The sequence below is a fragment of the Ambystoma mexicanum genome, chromosome 2q, assembly GCF_040938575.1.
Source record: "Ambystoma mexicanum isolate Mex_15411 chromosome 2q, UKY_AmexF1_1, whole genome shotgun sequence".
NCBI classification, from domain to species: domain Eukaryota; kingdom Metazoa; phylum Chordata; class Amphibia; order Caudata; family Ambystomatidae; genus Ambystoma; species Ambystoma mexicanum.
Window position 1 is genome coordinate 115,348,395 of NC_090924.1, and position 20,447 is coordinate 115,368,841.

The window sequence follows — 20,447 nt, forward strand, 5'->3', positions numbered from 1 at the left end:
ACATAGAGTATCCTATGGCTTTGTAGTGGTGTTTACTGATGCCTCATGCGCCAGGGACTATCCGTTGGAGATGATGGAAATGTTGTGTTTTGGTCGATGTATACCAGGGGTACATGGTGAGTTATGGAGATTCTTAAGTTCACTGTAGGCTTCGGATGATGTTTTCCTATCCGGGAATGGGCAGAAATACATCTTACTCTATAGATATGAGCCCAGCGCATTCCATACGTAGGCAGGCACTCTATCAAGTTGTCTTTAATAACATTCAAAACAATAGCCAACTCTTCAAATCTCAGAGCAATCGTCCTATCTGTTTTTACTTGTGGCTAGTGCAAACTTGTGATATGGTTTGTGTTTGTATTTGGAAGCACAAACCTTGGACGAAAGATTTCAGAGTGCTGGACAGTCAACATAAAAAAGGTATGGCCAAGCGTCCTGTATGGAATCCTTTTGACTCCTGGTCAAATTTAGGAATAACGTCCAGATGGCTGGTGATTTCGGAAGAGTACTGTGTGAACATGGTTTATAGTGATAAAATCGAAAACAAAAAGGTCGAAAGTCAAAATATGGAGAAAAAAAATGTCGAAAAAAAATCGAATTCTTTTTATTACGTATTTTATTCGAAATGGCGGGGTTCCCCTCCAACCCCCACCCCTTTTTTATACCCATTTTTTTTATTCCCAGACCCCAAAATAAATATATAATTTAAAAAAAAGGAATTCGACTTTTTTTTTCGACTTTTTGTTTTTCGATATTATGACTTTCGACATTTTTGTTTCGAAATTTTGACTGCACACCTGTGAACATTATACCAACATTGTACCATGAATTTCTGAGTGCTTTCCCTGCTGCAGGTTATAGATTAGTTTGAATAGTTATTGAGGGGTGTGTTGTAGAATAGGCACAGGCTGTAGTAGACGTATGTGACAGGTCTGACTGGCACGCCGTTTGCAGCTATGCAACCCGTGCATTCCACATGCAGTGGAAATACAGGTAGCACTTCTCCAATCAAGGATAGACGCTTACTGGAGTTAATTTCTCCTCGTCCTCACAGCCATTTAAATTGACTATTTGGTGCACTGCTGTTGTTGTGTTCACCCTCTCCCACTGCTGCTGGGACTCTGGACAGTCATGTGCCTCTGCTCTCTGTGATCTCCAAGCCTGGGAACCAGATACCCATGCTGTCTCTTTCCACATGAATGACTGGCTGCAAAGGATTACTACTCTGCCATTTCCTCACCCTGTGTCTTCATCCTGACATCACACCTTCTGTCTGATTGTTCCTTGTCTCTGTGTTACATGGAACCGAAAAGTGTGTGTTTGGTGGATACTATTGGGTCAAAATTTTCCTTGTGTGTATGCATGTTGAGCAGGGCTTCCCATGCATGCTCACAGGGAGGGAAGTCCCATTTTTTTCTCTAACGCTCATGCAATGATAAAACGGCTTTAGCTGTTCCCCATCTGGTTTCAAAGGATGCTTAGTGAGTTGAGCACCCACATTGGCACCTTTGCTCCCTTTTATGCCGACACCCCAAGGATCAATTGGGCTAACAGAAAGGAGTTCCTTTGTCGATTCTTAGATAAAGACATGTTTTCTGATAGAAGGTACCTTCCTTTCTGGGAAAGCAATAGCGAGTAGGGGGCTCTGAAAACAGGAAGTTGATCATCTAGAAGAAGATAACGGACAGGTCCACAGGTGAGTGTCTATTGATAGGCATCAAAGAACAGTAGCTGTTTGTATGTAGAAGTAATCATTAAGGGGTTTCTTTTTTTTGCATACTGCGCATCATCTCCTTCAAATGCGCAATATCAGCAAGCCCCTCTTAACCCATCACAAAAACACAATGCAAAAAGTGATGAACTATGATGAGAAAAACAAAGGAAGATATGGTTCTTTGACGATTCCTAAATGGTGTTTGTAAGATTTAAGAAAGGTCACGCTAGAGGTACATCAATCTTCTACCAATCACAGTCCACAGTGAAAGTGAAGACCACGTTCTGTTGCAAAGGTCTCTGCCAGGCACTGGAGTTTCTACGCATCTTCTTCTGAGTAGGGAGTGGCATAGGAGGATTTGGTCATTTTTATAGTATTCATGCTAGGAAGAAAATTGTATGATGATCATATTCAAAGAGTGATGGAAAAGGAACCCCAGTCTTAAGCTATGACACAAACTAAGATGTTCATTAGTCCAGAAGTTGTGCTTACATGGAACAAGGTCGCCCTCAAAGCCTGAAGATCGAGGTGACGAGTCAATTAGTTTAGGTATGTTTATGTTTGTAAACATCTTGGTGCTACGGTAGATGCGCAAAAGTTTTAGGAAAAGTGGAACCTGTTCATATTTTGGACATGTCCAATAGTCAATGTACAATACAAGGGATGAGAAATATATAAAAAGACATGGTTAACTTCAGAAATATGAGTATAATAGAATTCTCCAGGAAGGGCATCTTATAAACTCACATGCAATACCTCTGTACATGTTTTAAGGTTGGATTTGCATCTCTGAGTACTTTTAAAATGGCTGACGTACTTTTGATATACGCTGGAGTAGCCATTTTTATGAGAAAGTTGTAATTTGAAAAGCTATAAGAGACCACCCATGGTACAATCACATGTTCTTAGTGATGGTCTCTAAACAGTTGACTATTGCCTTTAGGTCGAGTCAGACATTTCAACATGTGCTTGTTTCTCCTCCGTTAGGAAGTCCATCGGCACCTTGGGACAGAATGCCACCCTACCTTTATTTAATTGACCTTCTTGTGAGAACATCTGTTAACGAGATGAATTATATTTATCCCTGAAAGTAGCTTTTAACATTACAGCCATTCCTTCCAAAGGAGTTAGTGGAATCCTTGCTGTGTCTGTTGATATTATGTGTACAGGATTTTGAAGGGATGATACCAGTGTCATTCTTGGGGAAAGTTATTTCTGGCTTTCATATTGAACAGTCTGCTTAACTTCCACTTAAATCCACATTTTCTTACTACACAAACATGCCTGCAAGCATGATACCATGCTAGATAACACAACTTTTGCTTGCTCTCATTGTCAATTTAATAACACATATGTTTTAGTCAAAACTAAAACTCAAGAAATGAAAGAATTTTGGACACAGTTTTAAAGGGTGTGTTTCTCTTTATAATGTGGGTTGACACAGTCAGAGGGAAATTACATTCCTATACACCATGCATACCACTGAGCTGGAGTGTTGGGGGTATGTGTTCTTCCCAATGCTGGTATTCTGTGACCTCAGGAGTTTCAATCCGAGTCCATACTATTAAGTGGAAAACAGACTTCCAGCATTCAGATGAAATGATAGCCTGTTTTTTCCAATATATTCCATGTAATTTAAATCTTGAAAAATATTTTTTGACCAAAAAACTTGCGGGGCGTACCCTTTTTGAATGCCATGGAAAGAAAATGTGTATTTCCATTTTAAAGCTTTGCATCTTTTCTCTTCTTGATATTATACGAAGCCCTGTGTTCAATGTTCTCACTGCATACTTCAACAAAGAAGAATGCTCCGTTGATTGGCTTGCTTCATGTTTTGACGCTTTCTTACTTCTCATTTGCTGTCGCCAGAACATCTGGCCACACTGTAGAACTTCATACTACACCACACCTTCCTGACAAGATGAATGCATTAGGTGAAAGGTGTAGATTTCCCTTAGCAGTCAATCCATTTTTGAGTTTTGAGATTTTAGAACAGCACAGGTGATGCAGGGATAGCTCCCAGCATATACCAATGTAGGGAAAAAACTTTTGGTAATTGCATGCTTACAGCCTTAGCAATTTGAGTCTCTACAACTGCCTATATGCGAGCATTCTTTAAGATCTCCTTCTGACTATCTGATATATAGATCACATTTCTTAAATATCTTTGCCAAAGTCATCAGAAAACAGTAAATCGACTTCCTCCCACTCCTAAAAAAATGAATGTTCACAATAAAGCACGTGGTTCGTGTGAGCTTGAAAGGGCATGTGAATGCATGTTCCAGAGGAAACAATATCTGTTTAGCGGTTGAGTTACTTCTATTTCTTTCCCTTATTTGTGTTCTAATGCCCAACAGGACGAGATGTCTGAGTCCGGTCAGTCCTCTGCAGCAGCAACGCCGAGCACCACTGGCACCAAGTCCAACACGCCAACCTCTTCCGTCCCTTCCGCAGCCGTCACACCTCTGAATGAGAGCTTGCAGCCTATGTCGGACTATGGGGTGGCAGCAAAAAACAAAAAGCGGGCCCGGGAAAAGCGCCATAGTCGCAACATGGAGGTCCAGGTCACGCAGGAGATGAGAAACGTCAGCATAGGTGAGAGAATGTTTGACTGTGAGAGGTGGCAGCGCAGCTGTCGAGAGGAACAGTCGTCTGTGCCAACTAAGGAAGCAACATACGAAGGAGAGGAGGGAGGTAGTGTTGGCTCCAGAAGATGTTATTACTGCTGTCATCTTCTTCTATTTTTAGGACTTCAGTTCTTTTTGTCTAGTAACTGTGGCTTGCTGGATCACAGTGTTTGGAGTAACAAGGGCAGATTACCAGAGACTAGACCTACCAGAGACTAGACCTTCGATACTCAATTTTGTAGATGTTCAATATTATATTATAATATTTCTCACGTAAGAAGGTTGTTTCCTCTCTGGTGCTTGCTGGTAACCTCTTTAGTCTCCAAGTCATTCGACTGTTTTTATATATACAATTACTCACACCTTTTTCTCTCTATAGACCCAATTGCGTCTTGCCATGCCATTCTCCTGGCATCTGCCCAATTACAGTCTATGGACCTTTATCCAAATATGTTTGTAAAAAGTATGCTATTGATCTAATGTTGTCCTGCAGATAGGCTGTTGACCCCATCATCAACGGTTCATCTATTGGGCTTTGCAGTGGATAGACTGTTCATGACCCTATCCTCCTTGATGTATATGGACCATTAGCCCCATGTTCCTTCCAGTGTATAGAAAGTTAGAGAGCAGTTGACTCTATGTCCTTCCTATTGGGTGGCCAGTTGAGCTCATTGTCTTGTGGTCCACCAGTAGATGCATTGCTAACCTTTGATCCTCTCTGCGGATAAACTGTTGATCCTGAGATCACTCATGCATGTTTGGGCCATGGACGTCCCATAGTATGAGCCAGCGGACTCACACTTTTAGCAGGACAAAGATTGTTGACTGATCATACAGCATATGTGTTATTCTTGTGTACTTTCTGGGGACATTTTAAATCCCTAGTTCTTGCAGAAGGTGACTGCTATTGAGTCAATGATAGAGTAACATGACTATTGAGCACATGGTTCTCCTCTTAGCTGAACTTTCAGCCCCATAGTTTGTTCACCTGTCCAGCCATAACGGGATCTACTGTTTTTTCTGGTAAGCTCAATAATATTGCATAGTGATCCATTATTTTGCCTCTTCTGTTGACTATATGGAGTGTTTTCATATGGAGGTTACTTTTACAATAGGTAGCTTGCATAGTATCCCCAAAGAGATCCCATAATTGCGCTACATGTTAACTCTGATTCCATGCCCCAGTTGCAGATGTGTTTCCACAGAGCCTCTGAGCTTCAGCAATTGACTCCTGTCCTCCTCTGGGGATAGGCACTGTTCATCCTATTTCTCTTAAGCATATTTCACCTCAGATGTCTTCTAGCAGGTATGGGCAGCAGTGATGAGTGGTCTGACGTCCAAGACATTATTGATTCCACGCCTGAGCTTGACATGTGCCAGGACCCCCGGCTGGACCGTACCGGTAACAGGTAGGTGCTCCCATGTTCTTTGTACTTTAGTAGTGGGTGCCAGGCACCTATGCTTGCTCTTCCCTATTGTATGTGTATTTGGGGGCGGACATTGTGGTTTAATGGGTGCACTACAATATTATTTATACATGGGGCTCCTTAATTGTTTTTGCAGGAAAAATACTGTCATGCGCTATTGTTTTTCTGCACTTCAATTGATTTTGCACCACTGTATTCCTTGCAAGTGTGTGTCAGTGTTCCTTAAAAAAAAAACAAAGGTTGTCTAGCAACAGCTGAAGTGCATTAGATCAAAATTGAGATGTTAAAGAGGATGATACAGTTCTATTGTAGATACTGTGAATGTACTGTGGTAGAGGATGGGGCAGTACTACAGAAGATCATTAGAAGTTAGGGCGGAGCCACTGACAATGTTGTATATTGTGATAGACGCCACTCGGGGTGCTGTAGCGGTTGAGCGGTCTCAAGTCAAGTTTCAGCACAGGTTGAGCTTACCCCAGTGCAGGTCACTCTATGGTTAGATTTAGGTCTTGTGAGAGTTCATGGGGTTCTTTCTTAGTGTAGGTGCAGGGAATGGCAAGTCTTCACCAATGCTTGAGAGGTCATATGCTTCTGTTTGGGTGCATCATTGTGTGAGTCTCATTTTATTGGTACACAATGATGAGTCAGCTCAATGGAGGTGAATGTTGGTATAATGCAAGACATTTCAAGTCAAGATACTCTAGAGTGTCCACCACCCCATAATGGCAATAGAAGTTGGCCCAAATAGAGTTTCTTAGCAGGTGAACCCATAATATAATGTGACGCAAATCACAACTGGAATGCAAGTGTGCGTGAGCAACGCTAATCAGAGTGAAATAACTCTTTGGTATAGCAGGACTCCTCCTATTGAGTCCCATGTGCATTTGATGCACTTTCTTATGGTGGTGATTGATCGATTAGAAAAATGGGTTCAGTCTCTCAGTGACAGTCATCTGTGTTCGATCTGCAGGGTGTGGGTTTAAATCCTAGCAGGGCTGAATCAACTCTTTATTCTTCTGAGATAGGAAAAAGGAGTACAATTTAATTGGGCTATATAATAGCACTCATTTTTACAATGCCTAGAAGTGGGACGAATCTAACAAAGCGCTTTATAAATGCACTGTATTTTTATATTTTCCGTGAGGTTTTTTGGTTCCCCAGGAACTTATATTGCTCAAGTCTGGCTTTAAGCCAATTGTGTGTTAAATGGTGGGTCAGAAAAAGGCGACAGACTGAGTTTTGGCGTTCTCCACTTTCTTTTATTAAATAATAAGTAAAAAGGCCTTTCTATCCCTAACCTCTGGTTTTCCCTGCTTAACCAAACTAATTAAGGTGCTCGTCGTCTGTGGTGAAGTCCAAAGTAAACAGTCTGTCCTTTGACCAAAGTTAAGCTGCTCCGTCCCTACCACTAATACAAAATAACAAAAGACCAGGAGAATGACTCCCTTCTCCTGGATAGGCCTCCTCAGACTTAGTCGACAAGTTTGAGATACATTTTAGCTATCACTTGGATTAACTTATTTAGTTCTTCCAAGGGACTTTTCAAAGTCTTTGGCTCCCCTATCCATTCTGTTTGTTGGCTTCTCCTCCTCAATGTTACAGGGTTTGGATATTCTTGTACAATGTCTTTCTTAAGTGTCTCTGAAAGTGGCTTTTTCTCTGAGATTACTAGGGATAACGAATTCCTCTTTCTCTGGTTATTATCTTTTGTGTTTCTGTAGTTCTTTAAATGAATAAGGTATTTAACATTGTATTCCTCCTCTGTTACTAGGTCTTTCTCATTGAAAGCTTTATTTTAGACCCAATAGTTATTCTTATTCTCCTGTTCAATTATTATTACTGAGACGAGTAAGAGAAGTTTCATACTGTTTCTCACTCTTCTTGGGTTTGTGGCATTGACTGGGATGAATAGGCTGAGTCCCAGAGTGTTTCTCACTCTTCTTAGTTCTGGTCCTTTAACTGGGATGAATAGGATGAGTCACAGAGTGTTTCTCACTCTTCTTAGTTTCGGGCCACTCACTAGGACGAGTAGGCTGAGTGTGCTCTTTATCACTGTCTTCCCTCCCGGGTCTCCTGCCGTTCTCGTTACCTTGTTTTCTACGGGTTGGTGTCACCGAGCCTGTTTTCAGGATAGGGACTTCCTTTTTGGTCGGGATAGCGTTGGTTCTCGCCCTGTCTCCTTCTGTTTCTTCTCTGCAGCTCTGTGGCTCCTGTGCTCCAGTGGTCTCTGCGTTGTTACCCGACTGAACAGTCCACCTCTCCAGGGTCATGCCACCGCTATCGACTCGCTCTTTCTCCTGAGGTTTTCATTCCCCTCTCTCTGTGACTTTCAGCTTCCTTGGTCTTCTTGCCAACAGCATCTTGTGGTTTCCTCCCGACCAGAGGATCTCCCGGACTCTTTCAGCATTTCTCACTCACCTCCCCCGGCACTTCTCCCCTCCCTATTCCCTTGCACTTGAGCGATCTGAATGTGACGAGGCCTAGTAAGATTGTTGTTTTTTTGTCCTCCCTCTGTTTCCCTTCCATTGCCTTGTCGCGCCTTGAAACACTTGTGGATAGGTGCGTTATAAATGCCATAACATATCATATCCCCAGTATTCTCAGACTACGATGATAGCCCATAGTAAATGCTCCAGGTACTACTGTGTGGATGCAGCGTCTTGCCATCCTTCTCTATCTAGTTCAAGGGTTAAGTGAAACTTCCCGTTTTCATTCTGAGGCATTCAGATCAAGAGCCTGCAATGCCTGCCATTTTGTCAGTCCTCTCTCTATGGCCCTGCTGCATGTAGTATGTGTCAAAACGCAAGCTGCAAAACCCCAGTGACTGCTGCTGTCTCTAGCCCTTGCGTGCAACCTTCCCATTGCTGTGATTTACACAAACCCCATTAAGACCTCTTCCCTGCTATTCCACTCCTTCATACCCAACCCTGATGCCTTGATGATTCAAAAATTCACCAAACTGCTAAAGGTGTTCTATGAAAGGCACTATTTTAAAGAAAATACACACGTCCTGCACGTTTAATTTCTATATGTGGCATTCACAGATCCAGCTTCCTCCAGGCATGTCTGGCTTTCTTGGATGCTCCATTGATGTTATAGTACTAAGTTAAAAGCCATTTACTGTTCCTCCACATAAATGATGAGTTATAGTTTAAAAACAACCCTCTTACTCGTGTCATTCTCACTGTACCGTCTCAATCGTATAACAACTCCTGCATGGTGGCGTCGATAATGTCTTTCTTCCTTCTGTATCCCTTTATAAATGGATTAGGCCTCTGGAGTTCTTCATTAGCACATGGATGATAATACTGATCTTCTGCTGTTCTGACAATGTGTCTGACATTAGGAACTTATCAGTCAAATGTCTAGCTGTCTGCATCAACAATTTATTAAGCAGAGTAAGCAAAAATCATGTAGATCTTTTTCCATCTCGAGGCCTTTGGCACATCCCTAAGGTAGTTGTTAAAAACATTCACAATCGTTCTTCACATATTGCCTATACAAAGTAACATTTGGCAGGAGACTTGTTAAATATGGCAACAGACCAACAAAAAAGGAAATTGTAAACCTAATTTGCCATTCAAAAGTACTTTCGGTGTGTAGCCTGATGCATTTGATAGATGTTGATTACCCATAATCATTTTTTGCAAGAACATCCTGTGATTCTGCTGTTTGTACACAGATCCAATAGAAGTGCACCTAACATGATTGAGCAAAATGTTTGTATAGAAGATTAGCATAAAAAAACAAATATCTATGTTCTTGCTTGATGACAGCCCCATTGCTATCCACTTCTTCGTCAAACTGTTCATCAACGCCAAATCGTAGCCTCCAACATTCATGCCAGTTGATCTAGACATAATTGGGTTTTCAACAAACTCCTTGGTTAATGCTCAATTCTTGGACCAAAATATTAAGTTGTTTCATATGCTTAAAACGTTGTTGGCATTGATGTCCTTGGTGTTGAGAACTGGGTCTGAAAATGTTGAATGTTTCTGAAGAATGCACACACGATGACTATGGATTTGTAATCCTAAACTCACCCACTCACAAGATGTTCAATGTCGGATAGATACAAAAAAGTCAACGTCTGAGGAATAGTTGAAACCAACAGGGACATATCCATCTGATGACACATCACTGGGACATTACTGTAGAGCTAAAGGGACAAACTCAAGTTCTTAAAACCTTCACTAACTGCCTCACACAATCTGTTATGTATGGCATTAATTGCCCTTGTAAACTACTCTACAACAGAAAAACTAAAAAACAAGTGAGGCAAAGAATATGTGAACATCGGTCATGCGTAAAAAACAAAGTAGACAAGAAACCTTTGGTCGCACATTTTTCTAAGCAAAACCACAAACCATCAGACATATTTTGGTTTTTAATACAAACTATTGCAGCCCCTAGTCGAGAGGGAGACCACGATCTGATGTTGAGGAAAGCAGAACAACATTGGATTTACAGATATACTGTCCAGCATGGTTTAAATACATTTAGTGAGGACTCTTTATATAGTACAGCCCTGTAGATATTTACCCGAATTGAATATGTCTTAGCATCGCTTGTGCCTATCTACTGTTTTTCATGTAGGAATGACCATTGGGACCCATTTTGAAAAAATCCATCTTTGAGTGCCATATGGGATACAATACTCAACGTTGTGCAACATTATTTAAAAAAAAACTGTCCAAGTGTTTTTTAATACATTTTGGAACATTATTTTTGTGTACAATCATTTATTAAGAGGGTTTCATGTAGAATAACTCTGACTTATATACCCACAATAAATGAGTTGTGACCCACATGTATACCATTGATTTACACTGATCCAAGATGGTGACACTATATAAAAAATCAAAATGTCAAGCCGTCGTGTTGTGGTCACGTAGCTCGACACGTGTCATCATGACGTAGCGCACACTGACACAGTGCGTCAAGGCAACATAAATAGAGAAACTTTTCGCCCATCCACGATCGTGGTTCTTGACAGCAGGGGAACAGTGAGAAGAGATGTCGTTCCACGTGCGTAGCAGGTAAGAAATTAGCCCACTCAGAATTAAGTCCGGCACAGCGAGACAGGCTTGCGATTGCTTCGTAATTAATGACACGCTGCACAATGAAATAGGTCTGCGTGTTGAGTGTCGTCGTTCTTCAGCGACACTGGGTTTTTTAACATCTTCATGGCAATTAGAAATGTTGGCCCGCTTAACGTTGGAGACAGAAGATAACACGTAGCAACAAGTAATAAGCTAAATAGCAACTGGATGCAAGGCTAATGGATTAAATTATATTCTTTTGTAGGAGAATGCCCTAACATATTGCATACTTACCCTTTGAAGTATCCTAATTGACAGAAGAGCATTATAAAAAGAGAACAAAAAAGAAAACATAAGGTCAGTAATGCACAGCATTATTGCTTGCTCCTTGAAAAATTAGACCCACTGTGAATAGTACACATAGTGAATACCAACTTAGATCACATCTGTTCTTGTTTAAATCTAGAAATAAAGACAGAAATAAATATTGTCCTGTCCCTCCTTCGGATAGAAGGAACACTTCGAATGGATTGTGTCCTCCAACGTATTACAAATCTTTGATATGTAATGTCCACAGCTGTGCTATTTTGGACATTTTTCGGCAGAAGACGTCCTGCGTCTGTGGCGTCGGGTCGATGTCCCTCGAAGGCCTCCGTCTTTCTGTTCCGCTTCTTCCACAAACGTATTTGCTTCGAGAACTTGTTGCGCCTCGTGTATTCTTCATGAATATGTCTTCTTCTTCTACCCCTCTGACTCCGCGGTCTGGCTTTAAGACTTGCCAGGACTGTAAGTCTAAGATGTCAATTACGGACCCGCTCCGCATTTGTTTGTGGTGTCTGGGCAAGAGTCATGACACTGTCAACTGTTCAAAATGCAAGTCGCTGACTGCTAAGGCCTTGCGGGAGCGTAAGGGGAAGTTGCAGGTAGGTTGGGGTACAAAACCCAGTAAGTCCCAAAAATCTGCGAAAGGAATGTCCACCGACGATTCGAGGAGTGATTCTCCTCGTCGGAAGGAGTCCTGGGGATCTCGATCCCGGAGTGGGTCCCGCCACTTGTCCTCCTCATCTTGGCACTCCCGGAAGCAGCGTCACCGGTCACCTTCCCCGTCGGATGATGGCGCCACTAGAAAAGTGGCTTGTCCCACTAAGTCCTCGACTCCGGAGGAATGGGAGGCCTTCAGGGAGCAGATGCTGGCAATTTTTCAATCCCAGGGCACAGTTCCGTCCGCGCCATCGGCGCTGTATCCGTCGGATACGGATGTCGAAGTTGTGCCTTCACACCAGCTCTCGGTGCCGTTGTCGACGTCGATGCCATCGGCGCCCTCGACGCCTTTGGGGCCTTTTGGCCGGAATTTGCTGATGCAGGTCCCTAGTACTGTGTATCCTCCAAGGAAGGCTAAATCCATATCTCTGAAGCCTGTTACGGAATCCAGACCCACTTATGTCCCTAGGCAGGAGTTCTTCCTTCCTCTGGATGATATCTATGAGGATGAGGAGAGGTCGGATTTGGAATTTGACCCTGTTGAGCCTGATGTGGCGCCTGTCTTTTCTGGGGACAGTCAGTTGGAAGAGTTGCGCCCATCACTCCATGAGGCCAGTGGCTTGGACACATCTCCTGAGGTGGAGTTTGGCAGGCCTGAGCCTGGGGCTCATGCTGAGTCCTCTTATAGGATACTGATGGCTAGAGTTATTGAATATCTTGGTTGGTCTAGTCCTCCGGATGCATTTGTTCAAGATGACTTATATTTTGGGTCAAGGTCCGTCCACTGACCCGGTGTTGCCTTTTCATTTGACTTTGCAAAAAAGGGTGGCGGCTGCTTGGCAGACCCCGGAGCCTCTTCCGGCGGTTAACAAAACGTTAACTAAAAAATACCGCCCTTCCAGTAGCGACCCCAGCTACTTATCCACTCACCCCACTCCCGAGAGTTTGGTGGTTCAGGCGGCTACGGCCACCTCAAGGGAGGCAACGTACCCTACCATCCCTCCTAATAGGGACGACAAACGCTTTGATGGTTGGGCACACAAGGTGTTTTCTGCAGGGAGTATGGCACTCAAGACAGCCAACTCCACTTGTGCCATGGCAAGATTTTCACACACTGTGGAATTGCGTCTCTCTAGCGGCTTAGCATATTCCCGAGGGGGAAGAAAGGGATGGGTTCCTTGCTCTCGTGCAGGATGTCGTGTGTGAATCCCTTTAGTCTGGGTTGGACACGGCCACGAGTATTAGCCGGTCCATGGCTGCGAGCACCGTTATATTCAGGTTTGCGTGGTTGCAGAAGTCGGGTTTTGCTCCAGATGTACAGGCCCTTCTGAACATGCACTTTGATGGCTCATTTGTTTGGCAGCAAGGCTGACAGGAGCCTTGAGAGGTTGCAGACCTCCAAAGCTGCTGCTAAGTCTTTGAGTGCAGCAGTGCGTCAATCTCCACCTTTTCGTCCTAGGTACAACAGTGGAGGGGAGGTTCCTTTAGTTACTACTCCTCTTTTGGTAGGACGAGAGGAGACGGCAATCAAAGGGGTCAACGTAGAAGTACCCTTGGTGGTCGGGGAAATAGAGGTGTCAAAGCTGCTCAAGCAGCAGCCTCTTTGCCTTCAGGCGCTGCCACAGCCGCTCTAAAACAACTATGAGGCCATGTTCCATTGTTCACTGACTGGGGGCAGACTGTCTCAGCATCTAGAAGAATGGCGAGCTTTACTTCGGATGCGTGGGTTCAGGAGACAATAGTCCACCACCCGGCCTGACCTTCCTAAAACGGCCTCACGACAATCCACCGGGGGGTCTCTCTTTGAAGATTCCAGATCCGTTCCTTGTGCAGGAAATCTTAAACCCTGCTGGAGAAAGGCGCTATAGAACTAGCGGAGAGGAACAATGGATGGTATTCCCCATATTTTTTGATTCCAAAGAAAGACAGGGGACTGAGACCCATCTTGAACTTGTGTTGGTTGAACAAGTTCCTCCGGAAGGACACATTCAAGATGATTACTCTTTCTCGGGTCCTTCAGGCCCTTCGACTTCAAGATTGGTTGGTGTCTCTGGACCTACAGGATGCTTACTTTCATGTGCCGATGCATCCAAATCACAGGAAGTACCTGAGGTTTGCGGATGGCAGCTCGCAGTTCAGTTTCGGGTCCTGCCATTCGGATTGAACTCCGCCCAAGGGTTTTCACCAAGCTAATGGTGGTGGTGGCAGAGTATCTCAGGTGGGGGTGGATTCACGTCTAACCCTAGCTGGAGCAAGCTATGGATCATCTCAGTCTCACCTGCCGCTCTCTCCACAAGCTGGGCTTCTCCATCAATTTCAAGAAGTCACATCTGACACCTTATCAACAGCTCCAGTACATCAAGGCTGTGTTGGACACGTCCTTGGGGAAGTGTTCACCTCCCAAGGTGAGGGCTCATCACATTGTACAGACGGTGGACAAATTTCAACATGCCCAGAGTCTTCCGGCTTTCGTATTCTTAAGGTTGCTCTGCCTCATGGCATCCTGCATTTTTCTGGTGCCAGAGGCCTGCGGATGAGAACCTTGCAATGGGCCCTCAAGATGCAGTGGTCCCAATTCTCAGGCAAGATGTCAGATCCCGTTCTTGTTCCACTCTCGGTCTCACAGGATCTTCTGTGGTAGGCCATGAAGGGAATCTGATGAAGGGGGGAGCCATTTTGGCAACCTTGGCCGGAGGTGACGGTTGTGACGGGCGCTTCCCTCACAGGATGGGGAGCTCATGCCGATGATCTGACCACCAGCGGTCGTTTGTCTCCGTCGGAGTCCAAACTCCACATCAACCTGTTGAAGCTGAGAGCCATTAGGCTGGCCCTGAAGGCTTTACTGCTGTCTGTGCGGGGAAGTGTGTCCAGACCCTGACGGACTACACAGTGGCCATGCATTACCTCAACAACAAAGGAGGGATGGGGGGTAAGGTCACTCCTGTTGTGCAGAGAGTCAATGCAGCTCTGATTCTGGGCAATCCAGCAAGGAATTTCACTCTATGCAGTTCATCTGGCCCGAGAGGAGAATGCGGCAACAGACGCTCTGAGCAGGCAGAGCACGATCTTTCACGAGTGGGAGTTGACTCAGGAAGTCCTTCTGGAGAGCTTTGCCCTTTGGGGAACCCCACAAGTGGATCTGTTCGCGACCAGTGCCAACCGGAAGTGCGAGAGAATCTGCTCAAGGGAATTTCCTCAGAGAGGAGCCACTTGTGTATGCGTTCATCCGGTCCCTGTCATTCCTCAGGTGCCAAGGAGTTTGCGGAGGTTCGTATCCCACTTGATCCTCATTGCTCCGAATTGGGCCAGGAGAGCGTGGTACCCGGACATTCTAGAGCTGTCCATCTGTCCTCCACACTGTCTTCCGTAGCGAGAGGATATTCCCATGCGCTAGGGGGGGTCGGGTTCTCCATCCAGAGGTCAAGAGACTCAACCTTCACGCTTGGTTTCTGAAAGTTGAGATATAAGGATTGGGACCTCCCGGATGACGTGATGGAGGTGTTGCTGTCTTCAAATAGGTACTATTAAAGGTTACCTGGCGGCTCTGTCTTTCTTCAAGCGCTCGTCTGAAGAATGTTCTTATTTTAAGATTCCTTTGATTTCCCAATTTCTTAAAGGGCTCACCAATGTGTTCCCACCGTCCCAGTTTCAGGTGCTGGTTTGGGATTTGAATTTTGGTCTTGAAATTCCTGATAGGTGCTCTGTTTGAACCCTTGTATTCTTGTCCTTTGAGACTGTTGTCTTTCAAGACAGTTTTTTTGGTTGCGGTTACATCCGCTCGCAGAGTGAGTGAATTGCAGGCACTTTCATCTAAGCCACTCTTTACTGTGTTCCACAAGGATAGGGTTGTACTGAGGGTACGTCCATCCTTTCTACATAAGCTAGTGTCTGAATTTCATTTAAGCCAGAAAGTGGTACTTCCTGCTTTCTATCCTCCTCCTCATCCTGGTAAGGAAGAGGAGCGACTCCATAGGCTGGACACTAGGAGAGCTCTGAGCTTTTATATTTCTAGCATGTCCAGGGTCAGAGTGGATGACCAACTCTTTGTGGGGTACGCTGGACACTGATTGGGCCAGGCTGTTACCAAACAGACCTTGTCCAGGGGGATTATCCTCACCATTACTGAATGTTACAGATTGGCGGGCAAGGACCCTCCTGAGGATTTGCAGGCTCACTCCACTAGGGGAGTGGCTACTTCCACTTCCCTGCAGCGGGAAGTTCCTTTTAGGAATATTTGTGACGCAGCTACCTGGGCTTCTAACCACACCTTTGTCAAACATTACTCCCTGGATATGCTCCATGGTCAAGATATAGCCTTTGATAAAGCGGTCCTTTATTCTGCCATCTGATTGGGTATTCTAAATTCTTATCCATCCTCCATTTGCTGGTACTGCTTTGGGAGTCTATCAAAGATGTGGAATACGTTGGAGGACACAATCCATTCGAAGAACAAGTTACTTACCAACTGGTAACGTTCTTTCGATTGGATGTTCCTCCAACGTATTCCACATCGCCCTCCTGGCCTGCCTCTCTGAAGAATTTCCTATGCTATTGCAGCTTGCGCTCCCTCAAGGCTATGTGCAGTCAAGCATGCATTGTGTACGTGCAGCTCACACGTTACGGCGGAAAAAACATAAACTGAGGCTACGGGCGTGGTGCGTCCTATTTATAACATCTGGTAACGTCGCCCTCGACTGAGGCCTTCGAGGGACATCGACCCGATGCCATAGACACAGGACGCCCTCTGCCGAAAAATGTCCAAAGTAGCACAGCTGTGGACATTACATGTCAAAGATGTGGAATACGTTGGAGGAACATCCAATCGACAGAACGTTACCCGTTGGTAAGTAACTTGTTCTTCTGAACACGCTGCCCATTACCGTAGTTACTGAAATTAAGGTTGGTGTGTGGCACTTATAAGAAATAACTCCACAAAACCAAGCACTATTCTGCATAATATTAATAGTTTGAATGTTTCCTCGGAGGAGCCTGAGAAACTTGGAAAGAAAAACCGCAGCGTTTTCCAACCCAATAACATTGTATTTATGTTTGCGGTCGCTTCAAAAGCGACCGCAAACATAAATACAACGTTTTTAAAGCTGTGGTTTTATTTCTAAGTTTTCCGGGCTCCTCCAGCCCGGAAAACTTAGAAAAAAACCGCAGCTAGTGCTTATTTTTTGTAAAAAAACTAAATAGCACTTACAGAGATTCAGCTGCAGCTTTCCTGCTCTGGTCTCCGGTCCGCGTTCTCGGAGTCCCGGCACTAATGAAGGGAAAGCCACCCAGCAGTAGACTTTGTTTACTACAGCTGGCTGGCTTTTCCTTCATTAGTGCCGCAAAAGCAAAAGCCAGCACAGGAGGGTCTCCATTTCACAAAATGGCTGCGCATCTGTGCTTGCTTTTTCGAATTTTGAGCTTGAATAGCTCAAAATTTTACATAGGAAGTTTTAAAACGGAGGATGCTAGTATTTTTTTTTTTTATGTGGCCTATCTATTTTTTAAATAAAAATGTTTACTAGACCATCCGTTTAAGACACACTCTGGCTTTGGACACAAGGATGCAGTTTGTTTCGTGGACAAGGGCCGACTTGGCCTTCCAAGAAAAGTCACTAGTTTATCTGCTGGACCTTCTCTCACTCCCGCCCAAGTCACCTTTTAGCTTGTAATACAGTTCAACGAAAGTTTGTTTCCTTCTGGTTACCACAGTTCAGTACTGGTTTCCCTCCGCCAGTCTCAAACCTTTCAATCGCAATTTGTGGAGTTCCCTTGGGGGTTCCCTTCCCCAGGCTACAATCACACCTACATAGGCTTCCCATGTCGGGCTCAAGCCTCCCTTCACTTTCCTTCTTCTGTTGAAGACTTTCGAAACTGCAAGGCGTTTGCTCTTACCTCAGCATGACCACTTCGACCTTCTTTTTTCAAACGCCACTTTTCCTCTCCTACACCAAGGTCTCTTGGTAAATGTAGTTTTGAGCACAGTACTTATTTCAAAGTTCAAAGATATCTCTTACATCCAAGTTTCCATCTGCCGGGATCAAACCTAACAGTTGAAATCTTGCATCTCAGTTTCTTTCTCTATCCGCTGCTTGTACGGCATCAGACATTCCACAGAGACTTTTGAATGGGCAATCTTCTTTCGCCGGTCCACTCTATTACTTTGCTTCTTTAATTTACAGTTATTTACGATGCTTTGCTTTCTCTCGCGTCTTATCGGCACACACGCAACCTACATTCATCGGATACTGTTGGCGTCAAGTTCCATTTAACACAGAATGGGCTTTCATTGCTTTCATCAACTCACTGGTGTGTTAATTCATTTTCGTCTTTCGCGGCTTTGATCCTGAAGTCAAGACTGATACCACAACTGCTGCTGCACCTCCCCAACTCTGCCGGTCACCCGGCAGGGTGGCTGGAGTTGTTGAAACACAAAAGAGGTGCGTCCCTTCTCTCTAGCTGGGCTACCTTGCCAAACCTCTAAGACCCTTCGGAGGTCACAATCTCTTGCTGGGGTGTCCAAGATTTCTCTGTACATTGGTTCCGTACCTCGGCCTGTCAGTTTGCTCCACCTGGTCTGCTGTTGATCTGGAAGAACTGCTCCTTCTAGTGCATCGCCTTGCCCAGAGTGTGTCTCAGTGTTACACATTTTAACCTGATGAGACAAAGCTGGGAGCTCTGTCAAGAGTGCTGGTTCCAACCTAAGGACACTACCAAGTCTGTGGCCTCAGGCAGAAACTGCCTTGGAATATGGACAGTGTCCAACCACACAGATTAGTGTACAAGTGGCTGTGAGGTATACTTCTGCAAATGCACCACACCGCACATGTGCAGGGAGAATTGATTCAAATTGGCAGTCTCAGTCCGTAGGGTGAAGCAAACAGTAATAAACATAGGGGAAGCATCTGCAGCCTCACCAGCCCACCAATCCCAGGCCTGCCATCATAACTGGCCCAAGTTGCAACCCATAGCAGCAGGCCAGGTCCCAGGGTAGGGTTCTGGACCCCCTACATAAGTATAGAGCGGGTAACTTCAGTGTGGATGTTTGGAGTAGCAGAGTGGTAAAGATAGAGAGAGCAGTTGTTTCAGGAGGACGAAGAGGTACAAATAGAGGTGCATGTGCTGGAGGAGGAGGTGTAGAGAGGCGCAGGCACAGAAAGAGGTGTGTAAACATCTGAAGGTGAAGGAAGTGGATGAGAAGAAAAGAAGCGAAGGAGCAGGAAGAGGAATGGAAACATCTGAAAAAGTTGAAGGTGGAGGAGGGAAAGAGAAGTTAAGGAATGGGAAGATGAGGCCGGAGGAGTTAAAGGCAGAAGTGAAGGCGCAGGAATAGGTGTGGAGAGACCTGAATTTGCAAAAGGAGGTGGAGGTGCAAAAAAGGTTGAGTGAGCCAGAGGCCCTGGAGAGGTGGCAAGAGCTATTGGGACAGAAGGAGCTGAGGCAGCAGGGTGAAGATTGAGGATAATTGAACAGGAGTAGGAGATACTGAGAGTGGAAACATCAAGTAATAGGAGAGAAGTTGGCATAAGAGGGAAAAGGTGAAGACAAGAAGATGGCCTATGGTACCCTATAGGCACACAGCCAATAAGAGCGCGTTAGAGAGAGAACATCCAGCTACCAGTTGTCTTGGGGGTGAACAGATCAAGTCCTGGGGACAGGGAAGCACTTCAACACCTATCCCAGCACTTGAAAAACACTGTTGCCTGTCTCACCTCTGGGAGACTTTGTGGACCATACTGAGACAGAGTGTGAAGCTCCAACACGTGGGCTGGTTCCACCAGAAGGATACTACCGAACCTGTGGCCACAAGCTGAAACTGCCCGGGAATACAGACGGTTCCCAACCACATGGAGTTGCGTACACAAGACAGCGCGAGACCTGGGGAACTGATTCTTTGGGACACATTTTATAAGCAAGAACATGTCTTTTATTACACGTTAAACTATCGACAAAACCTAGAAGCGTTTCTGTCTTCATTCAATGTTATTATTGATGTGTTGGTGGGTAAACCTATCCTCAGAAATCATGATCTGAAACCCATCTCCTTCCAGGAGTCTGTGCTTGATATGACACTATTTTCCACCCATGTGACTCGAGAAGAAAAATGACTTCCCTTATATATATATTTCTTCAGATTGAATATCTACCATAGAGTCCAGAGTCTCTGACCTGCCGCCGCACCTCTCTTTATTCTTCATATAGACGATTGAATAGTCTATATGTTCTGTTCCCAAAATGGAAACCTATAGTGTGTCAGGCACACATATATACATGCCCCAATGCTCCAAACACAAGGCTGTCAAGACTATACTGCACTAATGAACCCTAATAAGGGTGAAGCCAGGTATGTAATTGTCTTTCAGCCTTGCAAAATGTCTGTTTTGAGTTGGATAAGCTATGTAGCACTGCCCTCTAAGACAAAGACCAATTTTTGTAGCAAAAAGCGTTCATTTGGGCTAATTTGTATACCCACAATGCCTTGCTGATGTGGCTCTGAACTGGAGGTGAACTTCCAGCGATGGCTACAAGGTGGCGTTGTTGAATGTGTGACTTCGCTCAAATGGATTATCCTACTCTCTCTCTCTTTATCTCTCTCTCAATATATTTATATATATATATATACATACACACACATATATGCACTGAAAAAACCTTAGTTAAG

At 44.5% G+C, this 20,447-nt stretch overlaps 1 protein-coding gene and 1 long non-coding RNA gene across 13 annotated transcripts in view; one reads left to right on the top strand and one right to left on the bottom strand.

The window, feature by feature from the left end:
• The window catches only part of MAPK8IP3 (mitogen-activated protein kinase 8 interacting protein 3), an 892,115-nt gene that overhangs the window by 439,088 nt on the left and 432,580 nt on the right, over positions 1 to 20,447 (top strand). For 6 of the 12 annotated variants that reach the window (XM_069646979.1, XM_069646985.1, XM_069646981.1 and 3 more), the window contains 2 exons: positions 4,072 to 4,309; positions 5,645 to 5,750. In XM_069646979.1, coding sequence (XP_069503080.1) covers positions 4,072 to 4,309; positions 5,645 to 5,750 — 344 coding nt within the window. The remainder of the gene's footprint in view (positions 1 to 4,071; positions 4,310 to 5,644; positions 5,751 to 20,447) is intronic. The other 6 variants (XM_069646980.1, XM_069646982.1, XM_069646987.1 and 3 more) reach the window with 1 other exon arrangement.
• Positions 1 to 20,447, bottom strand: part of LOC138569210 (uncharacterized) — a 136,951-nt gene that overhangs the window by 76,302 nt on the left and 40,202 nt on the right. The gene's annotated exons all lie outside the window — the stretch shown is intronic.